Genomic DNA, 15,911 nt, shown 5'->3' on the forward strand with positions numbered 1-15,911 from the left:
TATAAATAAGAGAACTAATGTGAAGCACATACTGCTTTTGTGTTCATTTTATTTATAGACACAAAACTTTGAAATTTGGCACAATGACAACAGATTCCTACCTACTTCTCCCAGCTTTGAACGGAATATGCAGCCATTTTCTTCAAAGTAAATGTACTTTTCAAACCTAATCTGTTTAAAATCAGAGCAGACATGGATTCAATTTAAAGTGTACAGAATTGGTTCATCTCTCATTAGAAGTCTAGTTTTTCAATTTTTTTTCTGGTTCCTACACAAAAATTGTGCTTTCTTTAGAGTTTACTGAATATATGCACACACAAAAAGTAGCAAAAATTAAAATCAGCATCCGATAAGAGTGTACCAATAAGGTCCATTTATGCAATAGACACTATAGAATTATAAACCATTAAATACTCATGTGAAGAGTCAGAGGCGGGCACATTTCCAGATACTTGGTCACTAAGGTGTTAGTAACATTCCAGACATTAGCACTTCCTTCTGTCCCATCTCTTTTGCATACTTTGTCCCTACTGATTGCATTAGGCCAGGGATTCTCAAATTTCTCGGGAGTAAAACTCCTGAGGTAAGTTTGTGCAAGAGCAGGGAAAAAGACAGCAATGGGATCCCCTGTCACTGTGGGGGCAGGTTTTTGTTTTTTTTTAAACTTATCTTACCTGCTGCCAGGGTCTGGAGGGCTCCCTTGGCTTGTGAAAGTGAAAATAGTAATCATGACCCAGCTCCGGGTTGCGATCACGAAACCGGAAGTGGATCGCAATTGCTACTTTCACTTTCTACAAGCAGCAGGGAGCCCTGTAGATCAGTGTTTCTCAAACTGTGGGTTTGGACCCACTAGGGGTGGGTCCCCATTCATTTCAATATTTTATTTTTAATATATTAGACTTGATTCTACCATGGTATGTGACTGCATTTGGGGAAATGGTCCAGGCCTATACTTTTAACAAGTTACTATGTTTATTCTTTTAGCAATGATAGTTATGGAACTTTCTCCTGGGTAAGTGTGGGTAGGATTGCAGCCTAGGGTAGTTAAAAATTTTCCTGCTTGATGATGTTAGTTCCATTGGGTCCTGACAGATTATCATTCTAAAAAGTGGGTCCTGGTGCTAAATGTGTGAGAACAAGTGCTGTAGAGGGCTCCGCAGGGCTGCCTGCATGCCCCGGACCCTGGCAGCTAAGTTTGGTTAAAAAAGTGCCCCCTTCCCCCACAGTGGCACAATCCTGGGGATTGCGTCGCTAACTTTCCTCTTCCCCCATAAGGGGCAGAGGCTGCGGTCCTCAGGCTGGAGTGCTGCAATGTCCCACTTTGAGAACCACTGCATTAGGCTATTTTGCTTTAGGGCTTTGATCCTAGACATGCTTTCTTAGGGCGAGTACAGAAGTATATTTTTTAAGAGGTTGGTGCAGTTTTCCCCACCCCCATGACCCAAGCACTGCTGTTTTTGCCACTCATGTTCCTGTTTTCTGTTGGGAAGGTGTGTTTCACCCTCTGCATCCATTCATAACTTCAGGACTGAATACTGGAATGTAACCTTCTTCCAACCCTATTTTCTTTTTAAAAATCCATTTTTTAAAAAAGCAAAAAAAAGCAAAAAAAAAAAGCAAAAAGGGAACTGATTAACAGTGACTTCCTCAATTTTTGTAAGAGGCATGCCTTGTTCTTTCATCAGCTTTAGGCCTTGAGTCTTTCCTTTTGAATTTTAGGGAATGCATATTTATCCACATATTCATCCGTAATTGGTAAGTTTACCTGTGCGTATTGTTTAATGGTTAGCAACTACTGCACTGTAAGACTGTGAAAGCAGAAACTGATCCTATGGTGGCTGCATCCCATGAACTTGTTTATCCGTTTATTCATGGTGGTCTCCCCGGTTGACATCCCAAGAAAGGACATAACATCTTCTGCAGTGCTACAGATAGTAATGATAACAATTCCTGGAACTTCTCGCCACTCAACGAGACATGGGGCACAAGCACATTCAAAATATTTATTTATTTAAACTATTTTTATACCACTTTTCCAGAGTGCAAAGTGCTTTCAACCAGAGTCCACTTCACCAGGATTGCATTTAATATAAATAAAATCCATAGTATTTCCATATTCATACCCTACACAAACTGGTAACCATCAAAAAATGAAGGTGGCACCAACAGAAAAGATACAATGTACAATCATGCAACTTTGAATATGCAACTAACATTTAAAGTGAAAGCCACCAACCATTGATATGCTGATATTTAAAATTGTGCTGTAAGCTCCATGAAGTGAAGGAACAAGGAAGAGAAGGTGAAGCTGGGAATGTACCTGGGAGGTATTCCCTTGGCAAATGGATTATGTGGTGCAGGTAGTGGAAGTGGAGATTATAGCTTGGAAGTGTCCCTTGAGCTGGGAACTCCCACGCTTCCTGAGTTCACAACTGACTTGCTTTCGGGTGACAAACCTGAAAACAGTTTCTATAGAAGTCTGCGCTACTACAGGGGATCCATACTGAATAGGGATTCATATTATACTCATTATACTTAAAGTGAACTGTCTATACCAGCGGTTCCCAAAATGGTGAATTGTGACCCACCACGGGAACCGAAAATGGGCCACTCCCCCTTAAGAGGAGTATGGCCCAGGAATGGATGCCCTGACAGCACCACAGCAATGGGAATGGGAGTGGCAATTGGACCTCAGTGCAGCAGTAGGGATGCTCACAGAGAGGGCTGTGAGCCTCCAGGACCCTCTGGGAGGTTTCACATCCGCCAGGTATAACTACATCTCCCTGGGTCCCCCTGGTACTGCGATTGCTGTGTCACCATCAGGGCACACACCCCACTTCCACCACCACTTACAGGGTTCCCAACTCCATTGGAGGAGTCTGGAAACCACTGGTCTATACAGTCTCTGAAGCAAGCACCAATTTTTATTTATTTATTTGATTTTTAATCTGCCTTTCTCCCCAGATTGAAACCAAAGAAACTTAAGATCAAGTAAATGCGTTTAGAACTCACATAAAAGAAAATACATACTTAGAAATGTTTTTAAATGTGCAGATGTACAAGACTACACAGCTGTTCCAGTCATATAAAAAATAAATTCCTTTTAGTAGGAGTCCAGAGCATTTTGAATGTTGGACCACCTTCTCATACTCCACATGAATTCTCACCAGATAAGGTAGCAAAGCAAATGTTATCAAATAACTCCTTAAATATTCTTCAAATTATTTCCAGAATCAACCTACATACACTAACCAAGGTAGGCAAGAGCCTTTTCTAATACCATTGCATTTTAAATGAATTTTTATTCATTTTTTTAAACTTACCACTGGGTTGCTCAGTTGGGAAGAATGCTTTTTGTCAAGTGCTTCTAACCTTTGCTTGATTCTCTTTGTTATATCTGTGTAATTTGCTGAACAAGATCTCCAGTTCTCCTGCTCTAACTTGACACAATCCTGCTAAACAAAAGTGAAAAAAGCAAGTACTCTATTGGAAATAGGATCTTGTAATCTCATCATGAATATCATAACTATATTCATAAAAAAATGAACCCTTTGGCAATCTGAGATTTTACTGACTGTGTGGTATTTTTTAAACTGTTACGTCAAATGTGCAAGTGCTTCTTAGGACACAAAGTTCTGTGTCATTTTGATTGGTCCCAATAAAGGTAATACTGGATTATGGCTTTGGAATAAGATGCAGCATTTTGAGGCTGCAATCCTATCCACACTTACCAGAGTGTAAGCCCCATTGACTATAACAGGGCTTACTTCTGAGTAAACAGGAATAGGATTTGGTTTTTAGGGACCAATCCTATACAGTGTGTGCTGGCTCACTGCTGGCACACACGGTCACAAACATGCCGTAAAGGTTAGCGCTGGGCTATTTCCAGGCGAGCACTGGAGCTTCGCTGCCTGGTGGTCGCATGGGCCACTGGGCAGTGGAAAGGTAGGTAGGGGTGTGGGGGAGGCAGTGTTCGGGGAGGCAGGTGGAGGGAGCAGGGCAGGAGGGAGGTGGGTCCAGTGGAGCAAAGCTCTGCCAGATCCTGAGATTCCGTTTGGGGCCGCTGGCCCAAAACAGAGGCTAAAAGTTCTACGCTGACCCTTTGGCCGATGTAGAATTGAGTAGTTCCATTGAGGGGCTACTCAGCTTACCCAGGGGAAGGGGACAAATGCGGAGTGCGCGAGATGCAGCAGCATCCATTTTTGGCGCCTCTGAAGCCCTGGGTGCCAGGAGTGCAAGATTGGGCTGCCTGGGTCTTGCAGCAAGACCAATAAAAAGCTTTTTGGCCAACACTACAATCTTTTACACACTTTCCTTATGTGATTGCATGTACAGATTGCGTTGTAACACATTTATTGTGGTATAAGCTCTTGTAGACTAGAGTTTACTTCATCACATGCACAGTGTTATCCTCAGTTGGTAGGTGTATATATCAAAATACATACCTGGATTAAACATATTTTTATATGTTATATGTTTTATATAACATGTTTAAATGTTATATGTTTATATGTCATATATACACCTGGTAGGTGTGTATATAAAAATACACACCTGGATTAAAAAAAAAAACCCACTACGCTTATTTTTTCATTACAATATACATTGTACAAAACTATACCAAACTCAACCTTCCACAGGCACTTGAACGCAGGTGATGGTTTCATTATTGTAGTGGGTTGTAGATCTAAAAAGATTCATTCAGATTGCGTACCTTATAAGAAAAGAACCTCTGTGGATGAATGTCTCCATGGGAACCAGGAGCATTTCTAAAGTACCTTCCAAACAAAAATATTTGTGGTTTTCTTTGATGATAAAGTCTTACAGCTGAAGTGGGGCAATATCTGGAGCAATTCTTGCAGTGACCAATGCTGCCTTTCAGCGCTTTCAGAAGATGTTTTGTGCCTAAATGCATGATGTCAAACTTTTTGCTTTGCTGGTCCTTCGCTGTTATTTTTATGTTTCCCAGAGTCCAAAGATGCAGCCACAATGTTTAGACTGGACCAGCACCGCACCATATAAGCTGATGCTCTCAAATGCTTGTTCTCCTTATGGGAAAAGTCTTCTTTTCCTGAGCCTGCAGGATTCAGAGCAGCAACTGGAGGGGAGAAGAAAGAAATTGCAATTTAAAATGGCAGGGAAATAGAAAACAAACTCTTTTAACATGCTTCCAATGAATGCAGAGCAGAAGCACTGTGAAGCTATAGCACCTACATTGCATTCAGCAGCTGAGTGGGCTCAGGGCGTTAGGACCACCTCTCTGCCCTCCAGAGCATCACATGCCAGCCTCAAGCACCGCTCAGAACCTGTCCATCACTGACAAGCATGCCAGGGCGAGACGCATTGTGAAGACGTCATAAGTAAGCGCCTCAGCTCCTCGCCTGCCCATACTCAGTATGCTGGGAAACCGTTGCCCAACACCAAGATGGCGGATGGCTACGTTTCCAACAGTCATCAGTGCGCCCTTAAACAAGATGGCGGCCGAGCTTCACCACGCTCCATTTTTTCCCCTTGCCCATAGATAAGATGGCGAAGGATGAGGCTCCTCTATTCAAATGTAGACACTGATGATAACCTTTCATTCAATTTTTTTTAAAGCTATATTAAAAGTGTTTTAGTGCTGATATTAAGAGTTAATTTTTTTATAGGGTGGCCAATTTTGGGGTGGAGTCAAACTTTCAGAGTTAACAAATCAACAGGTGATTTTCCTGGCACAGAAATGGAATGTTGGAAGAGGCTTTAAAGCCCAAGCCTCTGCATGCCTACTCAGAAGTAAGTCCCATATAGTCAATGGGGCTTACTCTCAGGAAAGTGTGGCTAGAATTGCAGCCTCAGAGCCCTTGCATGTCTATGCAGAAGTAAGTCCCATTATAGTCAATGGGGCTTACTCCCAGGAAAGTGCAGATAGGATTGAGCCTCAGAGCCCAAGCCTCTGCATGCCTACTCAGAAGTAAGTCCCATTATAGTCTATGAGGCTTACTCCCAGGAAACATGTGGATAGGATTGCAGCCTTAGTTGGTAGATTTGTATTAGCCAAGCACCTGTTGCTAAAAAAAGATAAACAAAAGAGCACTTTCAGTGGGGAAAAAAATTAGCAGACATCTGCTCCCAAAAGTAAACCAAACTAGGCAATGCATCTTTCACTCAGGCTAAGCTAGAGCTGATTTTGGGCCATGGCAGTGTTTCTAATACACACTTATTTAGAAATGCATCCCACTGTACTCAGTGGGGCTCACTTCCAGCTGAGCGAGGCTGCAATCGTATCCTCACTTACCTGGGAGTAAGCCCCACTGACTATAATGGGACTTACTTAAGAATGTAAGAAGAGCCCTGCTGGATCAGGCCAAAGGCCCATCTAGTGCAGCTTCCTGTATCTCAGTGGCCCACCAAACGCCTCAGGCAGCACACAAGACAACAAGAGACCTGCATCCTGGTGCCCTACCTTGCAACAGGCATTCAGAAACAGCCTACTTCCAAAATCAGGTGGTTGCACATACACATCATGGCTTCTAACCTGTGATGGACTTTTCCTCCAGACATCTGTCCAATCCCCTTTTAAAGGCATCCAAGCCAGATGGCATCATCACATCTCGTGGCAAGGAGTTCCACAGACCAACCACATGCTGAATGAAGAAATATTTTCTTTTGTCTGTCCCAACTCTCCCAACACTCAAATTAGGTGGCTGTGCCCTGGTCCTGGTGTTGTGTTTGAGGGGAAAGGGCATCCCCTTTATCCCCTACTTCTGAGTAGACATGCACAGCTCCGGCTCTGAGTGTGCCTGGCACAGATGCAGCGGAGGACAGAATGCCTATACCTTTAAGCGCTGTGTAGAAGAGGGGGTGCAGGTGCAGTTTTGGAAGCCTTCAACGTTGAGCTGCGCCTGCGCTTAAGGGCCTGCATTGTTGCGCCTGGTCGGCCTGGCCTGGCTCTGCGGCCCCAGCGCCCCCTCCCCTGATTCTTGCCCTGATCAAAGATGGCCCCCAAGGCATCCTCCCCCGCCCACGTGGGAGGTTCTGTCAGCTGCTTCTGAGAAGGAGTCAGGCGAAGGCTCTGCAGCTCCCTGGACGCTCCACGTGCCGCCTCTTCGGGAGTTGGAGCCGCTCCTAGCATGGCTACACAGCCAGCCCAGAGCAGTGCTCCCTCTCCTGACAGGCGTCAGGCAGAGGGAGGCGAGGGAGACGTGGAGGAAGGCTGCAAAGCACGCAGGCAGGCAGCAGTCGCTAAAGCCCGTTGGAAGCTTCTCAGGCAGGTATAGCAACGTGATGTGCCAATAACATGCCCAGCAGGGACCTGTGGGGGGTGGGGAGGCTGGTGAGGCAGAGCCTCCCCTCTGGAGTCCTTCGAAAACCGCTGCCCCCGTGTGAGGCGCCCAAGCACCCACAACCCTCGGGTTGTGGGTGCCTGGGCGCTTCACAGGGCAGCAGTGCTTTTCGAAGGACTCCAGAGGGGAGGCTCTGCCTCACCAGCCTCCCCACCCACCGCAGGTCCCTGGTCCACAGCAATAATGCTTTCCCTCCAGGACCCTCTCATCTTCTTCTGCATCCTCCTTTCCCTAGCACCTGCTTGGCAGACACCAAGTGCTTTTGGGGTGACGCTTTCATTTTGCTTCGCAATGATTGTATGTGAGGTAAGTCCTTGGTATCCCTGTTTCGCTGATGGGGAAGTGAGATTGATAAAGGACTTGCTCAAGGCCCTTTGGGAGTTGATGGCTGAAGGGGGAGCTGGACCCAAGTGCAACACTGTTCCATCATCTCTAGAGTACTATCTCAACCAGTAGTACAGGTTCTGCTGGTGGCACTCGAGGTAGTGTCTGGTGGTACTCACGGGACCCCTGGATACCTGCCGCCCGGCCCTGAGACCAGGAATGCGACACGGCAATCAGTGTAAGAGGCTTGACTCAGTTCAGCAGTCAGAGCTCCAAAGCATGCTTTTCCATGCTCGAAAAAGCCCTCTATCCATCCTGAGCTTCTTACTGGTGTTGGTTGCCTCACGTCTGGCTTCCCAACCTAGAAGTAACTAGGTTAAGTCATTGCCAGTTACTTCCGAAGTTACTTCAAATTGGTGGTTCATGTGAAGTGGTATGGTGGAGAACAAACGTTGAGAAACATTGCTCTAAAGTGGCAGTTCTTAAACTTCACAGTGGTGCATAGTGTTCTAGTGCGCCTCTTTTCTGTTGGTTGCTGCAGTTTAATTATGTAAGGGGCAAGGGGGTGAGCGAGTCTTCTGACCTGAAAGCCAACCCTTTTCACTCCTCAGTGCAGGTATGCAAAATGTGTTGGATGAGAGAGAAAAGAAGATGTTTGGAATGTGTCGTAATACAGACATTTGTCAGTCCACACACACTTATTTGAAGCTGATTTTTTACATTATGGCCGCAGGATGCAGTGGTTCTATGTGCTGCCATAATTTGAGCCATGCTGTTGCCAGCTGTCACCTTTATTCATCTTACACTATCTGAAAGAGAAGCGTAAATTGTTAGCAGACCAGAGTTTAAGAATCGTTGAAATAATTGTACCTATTTTAGAACTAATAGTTATGGGCCGTTTGTATGCCATTTGAAATGCAGTATACAAAACCTGAATTAAGAGGCAACATTTTGTCAGGGAAAGCTTTCTGATATTTGGAATCCTCCAATCTTTTAAAAGGATTTTGCTAACAGAACATTTTGACAAGTTGCTTAAATTGGGTACTATATTTTCCATAACTTCTCAAGGGCTCATTCACAGATCCAGAGATGACACAGGGCTCAATCCTATCCAACTTTCCCTTGTGAATGTAACTGTGCCAGTGGGACACGCACTGCATCCTGAAGTGGAGAGCAGTCATGGAGGCGTCTTCAAAGTAAGGGAATGTTTGTTCTCTTACCTTGGAGTTGCATTGTGGCTGGGATGTTAGATAGGACTGGGCCCTCTGTTTGGTTTATGAGAAACTCTGTAAGGAAAAAAAGTAATATTTGGCGTAACTTTAATGTGAGTTTTGGTGTATATATAAAATCAACAGTCTATAAAATTGTGTTACAGCTGTTGTCTGACTGTTTTTTGGGCAGGTTGGTGGTTGGTGTTTCATCAGAAATCCTCCCTATCCCACAGCCCCCCCCCATCCCCACACTGTCCCTGTCCCATTTGTCTCATTTTGCCTTCTCTCTTTGGAAAGGGGCCCAACATCAACTCTGTACCCCCTGAAATTTCTCTTAGAGGCCCTGCCTCCTGTGAGGAAGCGACAGGGTGATAATGAGACAATACTGGCTACTGTCGAGGCTGGGTGGACCAGGCTGTGCAGAACCTGGGTGACAGCAGCTGCCGTGCTGGTGCAGCAAAGACTGAGAAGGGCTGGTCTCTGCAGGCTTCTGTCTACCTTTCTCCTGGTTCCACCGCAGACTGAGAAGGTGTTGCATACACCCGCACTGCCCAGCTTCTAGGCTGCCATCAGATGATTGACTTACATAGAAAACATTCCAGCTTTTGCTTGTCAAAGAGTCAATGTGGCTATAAGGTTCCTGGCAGCAAAACTGTGGCACAAGCCTCCAGACAGTGGCAGGAGGCTCAGCGTATGGACAGAGCTGCACATTCTGGGAAAAGCTCTTCCACCTGCTCTGACCCACTTACCTCTCATGTTTGGCTTCTGAACATGGAAGTAAGTGGCAATGTCATTGTGTGACTTGTTTTGCATTATTGCTACTTCAAGGTTCTGAGGGCTTTGCAGCAGCGACAAGTTTGGGAGCTGGTGGGCTTTGGCAAACGGGTATCTAACTCTTTATAGGATGCAATTTATTTTCTTTACTACTTGCAAGTTAATATTTGCAGATTAATAACACTACTTCATAGGGTACAATCCTAACCAACTTTCTAGCACTGACCTAGCCAGAATGCAGCCGCAAAGTAAGGTAAAAAGCATGCCCTTACCTTGAGGAGGCGCCCTTGACTGCCTCCCCACTGCAGGATGCAGTGCACACCACATTGGCACAGCTATGACAGTGCTGGAAAGTTGATTAGGATTGCGCTTTTAAAGTTGTAAATTAAGCTAGAAGTAATTTTAAGTACAGTAAGTGTTAAGGAAAAATATATATTAGAATCGAGCACAAACTTTATTTTGAAGTCCAGTTGGGGCATGAGAATGACAGGGTTTAAGTGGATCCCATCCAGTATTGTGAACAAACACTTCCCAGTAGAATGTGCATGACTTATTTATTTTCTTCAGTGAAACTATTTCACAATTAGGTTTTAGTTTTCTGGATCAGTTTTCTTTTCTCTTTTTTTTCTTTTTCCCCCTTGTGCTTGTCTGTTCCCTTAGTGACCATTCTTATTTCCTTTTCTGGATCATGCACTTGTTATATTGGTCCCTGGGGCGCATTCATTTAGAATAGCTGTATAAGGTAAGTCAGTGATCCTTGAAGTTCACTTAGAGGGCATTGTGTAAACAGAGAAGACTGTCTCTCAGCCTTTTCAAAGCATTATCATAGCCAGCTCTGAATAGGTTTGTCACCTTTTGCTTTTTGTTCTTATTACTAAGATGACTAAACTGCAAAAGAAAATGCTAAGTTTGTAAATGCTTTCAGGAGATTACTGAATGTAAAAAAAATATTGAATTTTCAAGCAATTGTTTGTAATGAAGTAGGTTAAACTTGAATTGGCATTTATGTGCCTCCTTCTTGCCAAGAAAGAATTCCTGCAGGGTGTCTTGCAGCTAAAATATAATGTAGTAAGAAGTGCCGTAGATACTCACTTACCTAGTGAAATTTTTGCCAAGTAATCAAGCTCTAATTATCACTTCACCTTATCTCCTGGTCAATCAGAGGGAAGAGCCTTTCAACTCTCAACAGTTTGGTTTCTCAACTGAGCTGTTGCTCAGCTGAGGCAGGCACCTCCTTAGTTGCTGTAGTTACTTTCCAGGGACATTCCAGCCAAAATTCACCTTTTCTTCTCCTTCCTTGTGCTGCAGCCTGGTTCTGCTTTGCAAATGCTTGCAAAGCAGGTCTGTTTTTTGAAACACCAGGATGGGACCCTCCTTCCCAGGCTACAATTCAGTGCACCATTACTTAAGAATAACACCCATGGAAAGCAGTGGGTCTACTTCTGAGTAAAAAGGGTTGCAAATATCTCATCTCTCTGCTGTGAATTAAATTGCACACTCTTAGTTATGTGTTATGGGTTGTATGTTGTATGTAGAGCTTCTGGCTTAACATACCAGACACCTTAAAGGTGTGTTCGATTCATGGTTCCCCTCATGTCCACCTTAAAGGTGGATTTGATTCATGGATCTCCTGCAGTGGTTCCCAATGTTTTTCACTTGCATGTCCCTTGGCAGCCCGTTTCCATAAACTGTACCCTTCATATTAGCAAAATGTTTGTAATTAATAAGACAAGCCTTCATCTTCTCCATATGAAAGCCCAGACTTCATGTATTCATCACATATTTTCTCTTTTCATCTGTTTGAAGAACAGAAGACTCTGCCTTTGCACTGTTTTGCACTAGAAGTGTGCTGAAAAATTCTGGGTGATTGATCACTTTTCATATTATGTTTCAACTTTTTTACTGTGATAGTTTTCAATCACTGGTTCATAGATGAATTGTTGACCAAAAGCTAGCTATTGGTGGGGCTTTCACAGCCAACTAGCTACCTCCCTTCCTGCTTTGCTGGTCCTTGCAAGCCATTCTGGAGCACGGCCTGCCTTTTTCTGCCATTATTTCATTCTTTTTCAATTACCCCTAAAGCTCCTGTTGAGTGTCCCTGGGAGTACGTGAATACCAGGTTGGGAACCACTGTTTTACTGGTATGTAGTTTACAGTGCACTTATTCTGATAGTGTTTACAAAAAGGTGGTGAAGACCAGAATTTTAAAAAGAATAAAAATGCATCTTATGATCTTTTACTATGTTTTTAATAAATTAGAGACTATAGTTTTTAGGTAACAATTAGTGGTAGGTTATTTTTCAGGATCTGGCCTAGAGTAAAATCAGACAAAACTATAGTCAGACACCCCCCTAAGTTTAACCCCTGACGTATCAGAGGGTCATAGAAAATTCCATGATTGTTGGCTCAAAACCTGCCCTCGACTTATCTGTGGGATTGACTTATAGATGTGTATCTGCAGTAATATAAACAATGAAATTAAAACTGAATTACTAATAGACACGTAGCATCAAATTTATACATACCTGAAACATTCTCATTTTAAAAAGCAAGTCTTCAAAATCTTTTTAAGCATAAACATTCTAAACCCTCTTCTAAGGAGAGAAGGGCCTCCTGCAGACTGGGGGTAGAAAAGGAAAGCCAGTTTACCTATCAATCTGATCTTTAGTTTTAATTTCCTTTGTGTTACTGAAATTTATATTATTGAAAGTTTTGTAACTAGCAAATTGGTTTGTTTCTAGAGCTGAATTAGAAGGACAGGCTGAAGTTAAGATGACTGTTGCAATGTTTTAACTTACAATGGCATAGTTATTTGGGATCCTGTGCTCTCCCAGAAGTAGTATCCAAAGCATAATAAAACAGTTGGAGGTAAAAGAGGTAACATAGCAATGACATCCACTCCCATAGTGCCCCTGGCAACTCTGTCATCATCCTACAAGCACAATGTTGGTCCTCTGATGTCTCCATGCTAGCCGTAGATGAAAAATACCTATCAACACACTGTAATGAAGTCAGGGAAGCCATTATTTTCTTGCTTTCACATTAATGTACTAAAAAATCTGCCATGAAGAGCCTGCAGTGCCTCTTGCATGCCAGGCTTCCATTGTTCAGTGAACAGGACAGAAACAACTTGGAGCTGCATATTCCTGTGCTCCCTATAACAAGGGATTGAATTCTTTTGCACTACAGACACAAGCAACAAGCTATCCCTTTCTGTGGGGAGGGGAATCCCAGGGCCAGACTGGGAAGGAAGGGTTGTCATTTCGATCACCATGGCCAGTGGTTAGGAAACCTGCATATAGAACATAGCCATCATATCTTCCTTGTCCCCACCCTGAAGAAAGGCTTGAACTTCACTGTGGTACCAATTATTCTTCATAAATATTTGACCACACATAACACATGTATAGTGTGGTCTGTGTGAGGAGAACAGTTTCCCAAGCTTCGATACTGAAATGAAGAAGAATAAACAGCATAAGAGCAAATTCACAGGAGGCAGTGACATCAGTCGCTGGTAGCTCTATGGAAAAGAGTGGCACAGTGAGAGATTGGTTAGTCTCAGTCCTGGGAATTGTGAATGTGACTTCTTGAAAGGGGGAAAAATATACATCATGGTTTCCTGCAGGGCACCTCCAATTGTAAAAACAGTACAAAAGGGAGAGGAATTAGAATAAGGATCCAGACCTCAAATTCTAGACAGCAACAACCTTACACACAGCAAGAAAAAAACCTCATGCTAGGATGTTTTAGTCTTCTATGACCTCCTTTTCTTTCTGTTATCTTGAACTTTGCATTGTGTCCGGTGGATATGTATTTAGTTATCATAGTAATTTTGTTGTCATTTTCTTAGATGGTGGGTTATGTGAGTCTTAGCTCTGTGAAGGATAGGATATTTATTATGCTGTTTACTACTTCTCCTCACCATATCTCTGTCTACCAATTTTCCTTGCCTTAACTTATGCCACAGTAACTATGATGAAGTAATACGTGTGCTGATTCAAAGCCCAATCCTATTCAACTTTCTAGTGCAGATGCAGCCATGCCAACAGGGCATATTTTGCATCCTGTGGGGGGGGGGCAGTCATGGAGGCCTCCTCAAGCTAATGTTTGTTTCCTTACCTCGGGGCCTGCATTCTTGCTGGAAAGTTGAATAGGATTGAGCCTTTAGTTAGGATAGTGTAACTGTTAGTGTTATGCAGTGACTTCCAACCGCTGTCTGCTGATCTTCGCAGCAGACATGATATGATGGGAACATGACATGATATGATGGGAAGTAAGAGATGGGATCATATCATATCATATCATGGGATGACATGATATGATGGGAAGTAAGAGAAAAGATCCCTTAGATATGTTGACCCTTCAGATCAAAACCAGCATCTTGCATTGTGCCTTTAAAATAATGGGTGATCAGTGCAGATTGATCTCTCAAGAATCCTCTCTCATCATCAAAATATGTAGACTATTTTTCCAGACAACATGTAGGGAGAGCACCAGTACAGTGCATTGCAGTAGTCTAGCATCAAGGTTATCTGTTGGCAACCTTCAGTCTCGAAAGACTATGGTATCGCGCTCTGAATGGTGGTTCTGGAACAGCGTCTAGTGTGGCTGAAAATAATGGTTATCAGGTCACAGTTTGCTTAGTTCTAATTCTGTGTGTTTGTTTTAATTATAGGTTTTGAAGGAAAAACACTTGGAGGGTGTGCACCTTCAGCAAGTATCAGTAAGGAGATTTGCTTCATTTAGACTATTCTCAATAAATGGAGATGACAGACAGGAACCAGAAAATGACTCTGGGACCTGGGTTCAGTATAAAAGCATCCTTCATCCTGAGTACAGCATATCATTAAGGTAAATGCCTTTCTAGTTTTACAAGTACTGCTCATGTCTGGCATATGTTGTGTTTGAGTCCTTATTCTCTGTTTTCATTTTGAATAGTTTAAAGAACTTGGATCTTAATGTTTATTGAAATCATTGCATCAGTTTCAATTGTCTGTTGATTAGGGCTTTGTCTAATCACTCTGCCCTGGGATTCAGTTTTAAGGGCATTTTAATAATGATGCATTAAAAAAAAGCATTTCTAGTTTTATGTGTTGTTGCACTTATGGAGGCCTTCTCAAAGTAAGGAAATGTTTGTTTCCTTACCTCAGAGCTGCATTGTCCTTATGTCAGTGCTGGAAAATAAGATTGTGCCCTATGTGTCCTAACTTTTCTTCCATTCATTTCCACCATCCAGGGAGTTGAACCAAACTTAATCCCAAACCATATCAGAGAGTTGTTTAGGGAACTGGAACTGAATCTTAACCTAAAATCTCTTGGTTATTTTTAACCAGAACTGAACTCCTAAATGCAAGAAGTAGCAACTGGTTCAAACCAAGTGGAACAAGAACCAGTAACACAGCTTTCAACTGTATGATTAATGTTTTATTTTGAATTATTTTGTGTTATGCCATTGTGTGTGTATTTTGTTAAAAGTTTGAAAAATTCACAAATAGTTCCTCACATTTCTTAGTTACCACTGTGTTTATAAAAAATTTCCATGCATACAAGAGTTTGATATTATTCTGTGTGCAATATTTTTAAACCAGTTCCAAGTGAGTTTGGAATGTCTGAACCTGTTAACCATGCCACTTTTTAAAGTCTCTGAACTGGATGAATCGGAACTGAGCCCGGGTTTTTAATGGTTTGTCTCCCTGCCCATCCAATAGCTGGAAAAGGAATTGTGGAAATGTGAAAGAAAGTGGCTTGCAGAGACAATTTCAAGCAGAAAAGTGGTAACAAGGGGAAATAATAATTACTCTCAAATCTGAGTTATACTTCTCCTCTATGCTATTCAAAAAGGTAAAGAAACACTCAAGATTTTTTTTAAATCCAGAAATTTGATTAAGGTTGCAATATTATACACACCTGGAAGTCCCACTAGATTCAGTGGGATTGACTTCTGAGTGGAAATGCATAGGATTGTTCTGTAAAATAGTTTTGAATCTTCCTAGTCATCAGGATAATTCCCCAGAAAGCTTATTGAACATTGTGTGGCTGTCGGGTATTATCTTGACAGAGCTACATATGTAGAAAGTTCACAAGGTTGTTTGTGGCTGATGGCAAAAAGTCTAAAGGCCAAGCTATATCATTTCAAGGCCTATCAACATGGATAAAATTGTGTATTCAGATATGCTATGAACCAAGCTAGAGTTGCTGCACTAGAGGGCTTGAAGACCATTTTGCAAGGCAAGTGGCATATTTTATTGTGTGCTGATTGTCATGACCTTCCAAGCATCTT

At 42.7% G+C, this 15,911-nt stretch overlaps 2 protein-coding genes across 11 annotated transcripts in view; one reads left to right on the forward strand and one right to left on the reverse strand.

The window, feature by feature from the left end:
- The window catches only part of PREPL (prolyl endopeptidase like), a 33,875-nt gene extending 26,935 nt beyond the window's left edge, over window positions 1-6,940 (reverse strand). For 2 of the 7 annotated variants that reach the window (XM_066624616.1, XM_066624603.1), the window contains exons 1-4: window positions 5,215-5,300; window positions 4,715-5,098; window positions 3,324-3,452; window positions 102-171 (exon numbers count right to left, since the gene is read on the reverse strand). In XM_066624616.1, coding sequence (XP_066480713.1) covers window positions 102-171; window positions 3,324-3,452; window positions 4,715-4,915 — 400 coding nt within the window. In that variant the 5' untranslated portion in view covers window positions 4,916-5,098; window positions 5,215-5,300. Of the gene's footprint in view, window positions 1-101; window positions 172-3,323; window positions 3,456-4,714; window positions 5,099-5,214; window positions 5,301-6,514; window positions 6,742-6,815 lie in introns of those variants that run through there. The other 5 variants (XM_066624611.1, XM_066624582.1, XM_066624596.1 and 2 more) reach the window with 4 other exon arrangements.
- A 126-nt stretch (window positions 6,941-7,066) lies between these two features.
- CAMKMT (calmodulin-lysine N-methyltransferase) overlaps window positions 7,067-15,911 on the forward strand; it is a 360,603-nt gene continuing 351,758 nt past the window's right edge. For 3 of the 4 annotated variants that reach the window (XM_066611803.1, XM_066611802.1, XM_066611805.1), the window contains exons 1-2: window positions 7,067-7,250; window positions 14,307-14,482. In XM_066611803.1, coding sequence (XP_066467900.1) covers window positions 7,110-7,250; window positions 14,307-14,482 — 317 coding nt within the window. In that variant the 5' untranslated portion in view covers window positions 7,067-7,109. Of the gene's footprint in view, window positions 7,251-7,561; window positions 7,629-14,306; window positions 14,483-15,911 lie in introns of those variants that run through there. The other variant, XM_066611804.1, reaches the window with a different exon arrangement.

The sequence above is a fragment of the Tiliqua scincoides genome, chromosome 1, assembly GCF_035046505.1.
Source record: "Tiliqua scincoides isolate rTilSci1 chromosome 1, rTilSci1.hap2, whole genome shotgun sequence".
Lineage (NCBI taxonomy): Eukaryota > Metazoa > Chordata > Lepidosauria > Squamata > Scincidae > Tiliqua > Tiliqua scincoides.